Consider the following 10,273-nt stretch of genomic DNA (forward strand, 5'->3'; position numbering starts at 1 on the left):
GTTTTCCATCTTAATCACAATAGCTTGATGGTCTCTGTGTGTTTGTGTCTGTGCATTAATATATAAATAAGTCAGTAAGTCGTCAATCACGGCATTTTTCACAAAAACTAGGTAAACAAGCGTGTATACAGAATACAAATGCTTAAAATAAAAACACAATTGCACATAATAAAAACCTTTAAAAAAAAACAAGATCTGTAATTATACTTATATATTCACAGTAACAATAAACAACAAGCTCTGTTGTTGGATATCATTATAATAGTTTTATTTCACATAGATAAAAGTTATTGGCACTTACAATATTGTGAATGTCCACTTTGGTATGTAAAAACATTTCTAGTTTTTCAGTTTAATGTTTTGCAGAAAAAAAAAAGAAAAGAATTAGCAACAGATCAAATCCACAATCCACATAGATTCGGACCCTGGATTGATTTAAAGTATACAGGTCAAACAAATATTTATTTCCTGATAAATGTGAATAGTTGGTGGGGGAACAAACATTGACAAAAATATGTGAAAAGTTTTGTATGAAGTTACTAGGACATTATCAAACTGAAAATCAGAATTAGTCTCATAGTACCTTGACTTTCCATTGTGCACATTTAGCCATAAGATTTATGATTTATAGAATCTGAGATTGTATTAATGTCATGTATTAATATTGTGCCATTCGCATATGCACAGTCACTTCTGGGTTTTCTCTGCATTTTTGGTTAGTCGTTTTAAGCAGCCATTTAGTGCCTCTCCCTTGCAGAGCTCAAACAAGCAGCCTTTAAAATGGACATGTGGGAATGGGAAATCCTTTTGGAACAGGACAATGACCTGTTAAGGGCCTCTTCAGAACCATCCAGGTACTGGGATCCTGTTTGTTGCCAGGTTACATGCTGCGGTAAATTTTGATGATGTCTCTGATTGGGCTGCGACACATGGGACAACACGGGTTTGACATCTCCGTCAGCTTGCCACCACACACTGAGCACACACACATGTGTCCGCACGCGTACAGCACTGAGTCCACTGCCCTCTCACAGCAAATCAAACACTCCTCACCAGTATTCGCATAGCATGATGGGGTATTTGGAGATTCTGAGGACAGTGAACTGAATGTTGTCCCTGGTGACCACAACAACCACATAGAAAACCGCAATGAGTAATACATTAAAGAATTTGGTAAATCAACAAAAGAATAACAATGAGAGACAGGAACACACCTGCAGAACTGCTGAGGCTCTGTGGGCGGAGCTGAAAGATGTCAGTAAAGCCCATGACTGTTCTGTGTCTCTGATTGGCTGAGGTGTGACTGGCATCACTAAAGATGGACCTCTGTGTTTCTGAACTGGATGCAATGTAACCAAAGGACGTGCCTAGAAAAAACAAAACAAAAACTATTATTATTTATAATTTTTTTTAAATAAAATTATATATATATAATAAAAATGCATTTAATAATATTAAATAATAAAAAAGTCAAACATATGCACGACTGCTGTTCGGTACAAAAATAATTATTATATTATATTATAATAAAAAATCTATTATAAAGTTAAAACCAAACAAGCATTTTCACATTATGTCAGAGCATTTTCTTTCTTTTTTTACCCAGTATACTGATTTGCTTGATGTGAGTGTGTAAATCGAAGATCATCCACAGAGGAGTGGAATTATCCACACATATCTCTCTACAGGCTCTCCCTCCATTATGACTCACAAGCACCTCCCCTTCTGCAGTTGCCCGGAAACCGATGATATCCCCGCCCACAAGTGGTGAAGTCAGGCAGCTAAAAGCCCAAAATTCTTTGCGGTCCAGCAGGTCGTCTGGATTGACCGGCAGGTGCTTTGGGTTAATATGGGCCGGGTTACAGGAAGTGAATCCGTAAGACAAAAATCCATTCAGGGCAGATGACCTCAACGAGACCTTTAGGAACACACACTCTCCACAGCGCAACGGTCGATGCGTGAACACCAGAGCACAATCCTCACGTCTGTTATAATAACGCACTGCTATGTGTTCTGTCAGCAGACGCAGACCGTTGCCATGGACACAGTGAAAATGCAAGTCATCGTTCAGCTGACGTGACAGAACTGAGTTGAGGGCATTTGGAGAGCTTGAGAAGGATGGCAGACCGTCCTGGAGGTCAAGCTCAGAGCAGTTGCTTGACAGATGCCAGTCATCCATCCCTTCATGAGTCAAAGCAGGGCAAAGATATTCAGCTGGCACAATCTTGCTGTCTGGAAAAACAAACACACACTGCATTTAAAATCAGAATCATGCTATTATTTTACTAAGTGATTGCACTTACTGTACAAGAGCCCACCCCCTGTGCCAATAAGCAACGACCTAGCAACCAACCAGAAAACCCTAGCAACCACAATTCAATTCTAGTTTCCCCTATTGTTACATTTTTCACTACCGTTCAAAAATTTAACGGCAGTTCTGTCGTGACAACTTTCGGAGGTATTGGCATGGCAATAGTAATGGATATGGCAATGGTAATGTATTTGGTCTTTGCGAAATAGATCTGCTACGCTGCTGCAGAGCAAGTATACAGAGACTTGCTACTGCCAATACATTCACAGACATGCTGCTGCTGCACATGTAACACACATGAAATAACCCCTGAAGCAGATCTATACAGGTGGAGCTGGGGAAGGTGAAGGGTTCCTGAAAACGCTACCAAATGAGTTAAGGACCTGTCAGCCTACACCATCTGTCATGCCAGAACTTGGTATTAAGATATTTCTTTTTTTACAAAAGAAATTGATACTTTTAATAAGCAAGAATGCATTAAATTGATCAAAAGTGACTTTTACATTGCTACACAAATTCCTTTTCAGGTAAACGGTTGTTTTGAACTTTCTATTAATCAAAGAATCCTGGAAAAGAAGGTATCATGGTTTCCACTAAAATATTGAGCAGCACAAATATTTTCAACATTGAAAATAATAATAATGACCATCCACGACAACACCGCACTGTGGCTGTAAGTTTTGCAATGGTAAGCACAATTCATATTTTCTTCATATATTGTAAAACTCTATTACTCATGTAACCTGTAATCAGCAACATCAGTATAATTGCACTGGGTGGTTTTTCATTTTGACCTCAGTCAGTAAGAACTTTGCCATTGGCCATCCACGCTGGACAGCCGCTGATGAGAACACCAGAGCTTCAGTGATGGAAATTACTGGTCTGCTATAACTTTCACAGCAGTCGCATCAGCAGAAACGTCCTCAGACACAGTAGATATTCCTCTCTGGGTTGTTTTTAGTTTCCGGGCTTGACGTCGCTGCCATCCACTGAAGTGCCTTCAGCTGACGCTGACTAGTCTGAACAGGAATTATTGAGAGATGGAAGCTTCAGTGACACTGGGGTCATGAAACGGAAGATCAAAAGGAAGGAGGCACGTGCATTGGTTCTCTTTCAATATTTTAAATGTTTTCTGTCATATTTAACAATTAAAATCCTATATCCCTACACAGGATGAAATTTACTTGTAGGTAATATGTGATGACCTACAGTAAAAGGGACCTTCCATCTAGAATTGAAACACTTTGACAAAATGCCAGATGTGTGCATTAGAAAGAACAGGAGGTGATTTTAGTCACAGCATCTGGCCATCTGACAATAAACACATTTTGGAAGCGGCAGAGGTAATGTGAGAGAGCACAGTGTGTGAGGATTGCTTGAGGATGGTTCATCTATAAACCAACTATGTCTGTCTATTTATACAGAGGCAAAGTGCAACTGAAAATTAGCTTGAATATACATAGAGGATGTTGCTAGCTGGATAACAGAAGCAAAATATGGCTTGATGTTTGTGTTTATTTGCATGTGTCCAATACGTTTTTAAAGTTCAGATCGGGTTATATAATGAATGTTAAAATAGTCTAGCTGGTTAACTGATGTTACACCAATACTGACCCCTGCATCAACACACACACACACACACACACACACACACACACAGAGAGAGAGAGAGAGAGAGAGAGAGAGAGAGAGAGAGAGAGAGAGAGAGAGAGAGAGAGACCTTTTCAACTTAAATTGTCAAAACCAGCGTAGGGGAGTGACTAACTAAAAGAAAAATTGCTACTAAATTAAGTTTATTTTTTGTACTGTGACAGTAGCTCAGATCTTTTCAAAACAATATAGAAATAGAAAACAGTTTATTTTACATTGTAATATTATTTCACAACATTACTGTTACTAATCAAATACATGCAGCCTTGGTGAGCAAATAAACAAATAAATAAATATAAAAACCTTACTGACCCTAAACTTTTAAATGGTAGTGTAAATCAACCTCTATTTTTATGTCGTCTTTTGGTAGCGATACACAAAATAATGTCAGATTTTATGAAGCAAGATAATATTTAGTGTAAATTTTGTGCATTGGTGGTATTCTATTATAACTAAAAGAAAACTAATTTTGCAAAATGGTAGTTTAACAGTAGTTTAACTACTTTAACATATAATAAAGTCACTTTCCAAACACTGTTAACCTTTAAACTTTTACAACTGCCAATCAGTTTTTTAGGTGAAGAAATTACCTAAAAAATGTATTTTACCTTTAAAAATTTGCTGATTAATAATACCAAACAACAAAAACAACTGTATTCTGAATCTGCATGCAGTCTCACTGAATGCTTAATTGGCTTAATTAAACATGACTTTGTTTCCACAAAATCTCAATAAAACAGAATTATGAATGGAATAACTTTGACTTTCATTGATTTTGCTCAACACTAATAGTTTTTTCTCACTCTCACTTTTTGTTTTATTCCCCAGCATACGTTTTTTATTTTTGAAGCGAAAGTGTTGCTAGGCAACATTCCAATCTCTCCAATCTTTTTTCCATTGGGCAGTTTTTGTAATTAGGATAAGAGTGTATAAATCTAGGATTCTATTTTTAAATGTTGTGAATGTAAATTGTTTAAATGTGCTCGGCACAGCGAAAACAAACTAGCCTCTGTGAACTTTACAACTCATCAAGCGATCAGCACGAGCTCAGTGAAGCGCAGCTCAGATACTGGCCCACATTACACGCCGACCTGGAGCTCAGCAATTCCACTTGGAGGAAACTCTGAATGGCACATCATCTGATCTGCGTAGAGAGTTATTTCACAGAGATGTCAGACAAACCAGCTTCAGGCAGTTTGATGACTTCTTGGTTAAGAACTTGACGGGACATTATAAATTCTTGAAACTTGATATTTCATATAAGAGCAATGTGAACTCACCAAGTAGCTGTACTCCACGTGTCAGCCCGTAAATGTCAATGACCGCCCAAACTGGCTCTCCGGCAGGGACACCGCTGAAGAAGAAGATCGGACAGCCGCCATTAACCCGGTAAAACACTCGTCCTGTGTTATCCAACCAGAAGGAAAGAATGTTTCCTTCTTCACATTGTTCCTCAGGAAGTGCTCGGGCCCAAAATCCCCTCTCGCTGACCAGATCTGGGCAGGCGAACCGTGGCAGCCACGTTGAACACAAGTCTGACGGGTCCACCGTACTGAAACCCACTCGCAGGGCACCACTCCAACATCCCTGTCTCTTTGTGATCTAAAAGAAGAGGCCAAAAGTCAGAGAAAGCGAGGAAGTTAGCTAAAATTACACATTTTTAAAACAATATTTACAAAAAAGTTATTGTGTGATGCTATAAAAAGAGACCAGCAGAAGCATTTATCAGAAACGGATTCTTGTTTTTTCATTCCCAAACAACCACATTTACCAGAACAAGATAACGGCACAACCTCACATGTTAGCATTTCTAGCATTATCTTTCTGTTTTCCCTTCGTCGGGAAAGTTTGAGATGGAGTGATATGAAGGAGGGATATGTGAGGGCTATTTTGGGACCACACAGGATGGAATGTGGAAACGGGTGAGAGTTAGGTTATCATACCTTTAGCCTGACCTGCTCGTAGATTCTGATTGGCCGGTTGGTGAAGGTGATGGCATTGCAGAAGCTGGCAATTCGGCGCACGCTGCGCTGTGTCTTGTCCATCATGATCTGAGAGCCTTTAGTGTTGGCATGGAAAGAGAGCGGCAGGAGGGCTGGCATCTGTGGGTATATCCTTGCCTTCAAGGGGTGGCAGTGAAGTGTTTCACCATCTGAGAGATGGACAAAAAAAGAGTTAAATTGCTTCCAAACATGTAGGCTATTGCCTATATAGGCACTCACAACAATGTAAATTCTGACTAGCTACTGTTATTACTTAAGAGCTTTATGCTGTGTTTAGAGATCACAGTGGCTACCATCTCTGAATGAAAATCTTTATCAAGAGAGACAACAAAAGAGACACAGAGATAGAGAGAGAGAAAGAACGCAGGTTTCTGCTATTCAGGCTGCCAAAAATGAGGTTATGTCTCCACACACACAAATACTTACACATTGGAAAGACATCTCAACTCAACATCAGACTACTTCATTCTTTGATCATACATTTGATTTTATGCCTTGCAAGCTTTAGTTTACTGAACATTGTTGTCATGAACTCTCATTATTTAAACATTTTACCAGGGCAAAGTTACAGCTGGCTAATCTGAGGTTTTGTCACAATTGTAATGTTTGAGAATGGAAGCAGTTTGTAAGTGTTAAAAATTAGGCAAGTCAAGTCACCAGTAAAGAATGTCATCGTTTTCAACTAAAAGTGTTTATCAGAATATAGTTGTCTACTGAGTTACATTATAACGGTATAATTACCAGCTATTGCTGCTAAATATATATATATAAACATAACTTTTAGTGAAATATGTAAATATATAAACATGTTGCTAAAATATTTTTTTGTCATTGCTAAAGTATAATTTTTTCTGTAGTCCGGTACAACCCAGAATTACTGAACTGAATAAAAACAAAAACAAATAAATAAATAAACAAATAAATACAGGATTGCTATTTTAAATAACTAAAATAATTTGCTGTGATTTAGAATTGTACTACGATCAGTTTTAGAACTACTCCATACCGTGTATTTATTGAAATAAAAAAATAAAAAAATATATAAACAGCTTAGAATGTCAGTCAGCCAATCAAAATAATGCATCTTAAAGTGCTGTGTATGGTATAAAGGTATAGTGTATAGTGTATAGTATAGTGTCTGGTATTGTAGTTGAGTGATAAAATGCAGAGATAAACAATTTTGGGATAGTAGATCTTAGACAATTCCATGATGATGAGACAATAAATAAATAAAAACATAAACAGCCATTAAAAGTACCAAATGCGATGCACATTGATTCTCACAGACGAAACTGGCTTGTGATCAAACACTTGCTCCTCAACTCCCTTTCATATTTTCCCAGGCCTCTCCGAAGCATTAAGTCAAGGACACAGTCTTGTTACAGAGATATTTTTCTCTTTAATTAACTGCTGTTGACATTTCACTGGGTGTGGGTCTTTAGCTTTTAGTTGCACATGCGAGAGACAGATTCTGCATACTTCTACTTCCACACATAAGCTCTGTGTGGGCAAATGAGGATATGTAGTTGCGGGTGTATGTGAGTGTATTTTGTGTATGTGTTAATAAGGGAATCATAAGACATACACACACACACAGCCAAGTGGGACATAAATATAAATAATATTCTGAGTCTGAGCTCTATGTCATGACAAATTGTAAACCAATATTTGTTTTCATGGTGAGGATTTTAAAACTACATTCTGTTTTACTGATCTAACGATATTTTCTATCCTGTAACACTAAACGTCCCCATATTTTGGGGGACGGTTGGTTGGTTGGTTGATCCTTACAAAAACTGCCCCACACAACCAACAAGCTACCCAGATAACAGGGAACGTTCTCAGAACTAACACCGTGGTTCTCTCAAAGTTATGAACAAATCATCCAGTAACGTTAATTAAACATTTGTTCAAAGGTATGTGGTCTCTATAATGTTAGCACAAAAATATTATTTATACATTGTTCATGGAACGTTTTATTTTTTACCTGAAACATTTAGTTGGATGTTCGTCTAAAGTTTTTTTTAAATGTTACTAGTTTCATAATGTTCAGAGAACATTCAAAAGTAACATTCCCATTATGTTTGCAAAATGATGAAATGGAATGTTCCATTAACATTTGCATAACCAAGAAAAAACATTTTTGAAAAATTTAAATAACTACACGTTTTGAACATTCAGGAACATTCAGAAACACAATTTTTTATAACTTAATGGGAACGTTAGCAAAACATTATGTGAACAATTTTTTGATAGCTGCATGGGTAATCACTCACTGATCACAGATTCCAATATCCCTTATTTTTCCTCTTGGTTCGAAGAGATGTTAGGGATTTTCTCCTGATAATAATGTCATATCCCATTATATTTGTGGACTCGTTCTCTCAGTGCTGTAGGCAATAGCTGGCCTAAGCGTCAGGTTGACTCAGTGTCAGCTTCGTTTACTAAATGGGTATAAACTTGAAATGGTTTATTATGCATACTTTTCTTGTTTACAGCAAGAATGAGCAAAACATACAACAGACATATCTAAAACTATGAATATGTGTGTGATGAATATAGGGAACAAAATAGTCCATTTGGGGCAAAAGTATAAATTGCTCAAAACTGTGAATAATGTTTTTAATTATTATTAAAAATATCAAAATGTATTCTTTAAGGTTTGGATTAGAGTTAATTATATAATAATTATAATTAGTTTATATATATATAGGCTATATATATATATATATATATATATATATATATATATATATATATATATATATATATATATATATATATAGCCTATATATATACATACACACACACTGTATAGGCCTACATATAAAACAATGCTCCCTGAAAGACAAACTGTTGATCGGTAGCCTATTGATTGACATGTAGTAGCCTACAAATCTGAAATATGTTGGAGAAATCTGAAATATGTTGGAGAAACGGAAGAGAATAAAGTCACTTGTTTGATAAGAAGAGTTTGAGCAACAAGTATTCTGTTTAGAGCACGTTTTTAAGAAGGCTAACAATAAGGTAAAGAGCTCAGTAAGGCAGATAACAAATTTTCATTCAGATAATTTGGAAAAATGCAGCCATATTTCTTTAGATTTTGGAATATAATTAAGATGCTCTTGATAGCGGTTCACAAAGATACCTCGAAATCATTATGGAATTATGAATTAGGCTACACGCATATATTTCATTGTCACTCACCTAAAGCGGTACGGGTAACCTGCCCACCCATTTCAGCGATGTTCACACAATGATCCTGAAAAACGTCTTCAACAGCTTTGCATTTCAAATAAAGTAACTCGCACTATGTGTCAGATACTCCGCGGGTGTGTGTTATTGTACAGCGGCTGTACACATGCAAACGCGCTCCCATTCAGCAAGACCCTTCAGCGGATTCTCATTAGCATAGGAGGCGGGGCTTGGGAGGTCTACTGGTCAAGAATTGGATTATGAAAATGAATTAGTTTACGTGACTAGACGCTCTCGGAAAGTTACTAAGCAACGTCTGAATGACCCGATTAATAAATAGTAGGAGTCGGACTAGTCTTCAATACAATGACATATAGCCTATTATAGGTGGTTAGTGGTTGTGAATGGTTGGTGCCCCTGGGCACTAGCTGGCCCAAGTGCCCTTATGGATAATCCGGCTCTGAGCCTAGGCTATGTATTTATATTTTATATGATCTCTTCTGACGGATCCGTACATTTAGCCTCTCTGCGATGTCTAGAAAATGACAGTTGACACTAAAATGACCAGAGTATACTTTCACTCGCAGTAGGCTATGCATAGCCTAACTATCCCCGTTGTTTCAGTAGGCTGAAAATACGAGGTGGAGATTGACGATCCCTAGCCTACTGTTGCCTACATTTGGATATTGTAACATTATTTTTTCCCTATCTTCCATTACAGAGTGGACATGACCACAAGCAGCATCACAAAATAAAGGTAGCTATCATGATTAAATAACAGTGGGAATCTTTTGTTGAGTGGGAGTCATATGGTCTGATATGTGTCTTGATCAAATCAGCTTCACTTCAATTGAATTCAGTAGCTATAGGCACGTTTTATCATGTGAGGGGGTGTGTAGCCACTACCTGCAGACATTTTCTGTGTATAAAGTAGCTGATAGGCTATGGCAGCATATGAAAGGTCAAAAAGCACAGAACACATTAATCATCACTCAGTTTCTTGTCTAAGCTCATCATGATTGCATGAACAAACAAGAAGCACACAAACCCACAAAGTGTTTGAATTCAGTTTTGTCAGCAGGAGAGACTAGTTCACCCTTCACTACTGCACTGG

At 37.4% G+C, this 10,273-nt stretch overlaps 1 protein-coding gene across 2 annotated transcripts; it reads right to left on the reverse strand.

The window, feature by feature from the left end:
• Positions 1 to 297: 297 nt before the first annotated feature.
• neurl1ab (neuralized E3 ubiquitin protein ligase 1Ab) lies at positions 298 to 9,337 on the reverse strand. Of its 2 annotated transcripts, none has more exons than XM_056234979.1 (6): positions 9,172 to 9,337; positions 5,905 to 6,113; positions 5,242 to 5,563; positions 1,603 to 2,232; positions 1,215 to 1,367; positions 298 to 1,089 (listed from the first exon to the last, which is right to left on the reverse strand). In XM_056234979.1, exons 1-6 carry the CDS (start codon positions 9,200 to 9,202, stop codon positions 881 to 883), a joined length of 1,554 nt encoding a protein of 517 aa, XP_056090954.1. In that variant the 5' UTR covers positions 9,203 to 9,337; the 3' UTR covers positions 298 to 880. The 2 variants fall into 2 exon arrangements, with proteins under 2 accessions (XP_056090954.1, XP_056090953.1); XM_056234978.1 differs by having other exon boundaries at positions 299 to 1,116; positions 9,172 to 9,335.
• Between the last annotated feature and the right edge of the window lie 936 nt (positions 9,338 to 10,273).

Source organism: Rhinichthys klamathensis, unplaced genomic scaffold (genome assembly GCF_029890125.1).
Source record: "Rhinichthys klamathensis goyatoka isolate OS25496 unplaced genomic scaffold, OSU_Roscu_1.1 h1tg000412l_1, whole genome shotgun sequence".
In the NCBI taxonomy this organism is placed as follows: Eukaryota; Metazoa; Chordata; class Actinopteri; order Cypriniformes; family Leuciscidae; genus Rhinichthys; species Rhinichthys klamathensis.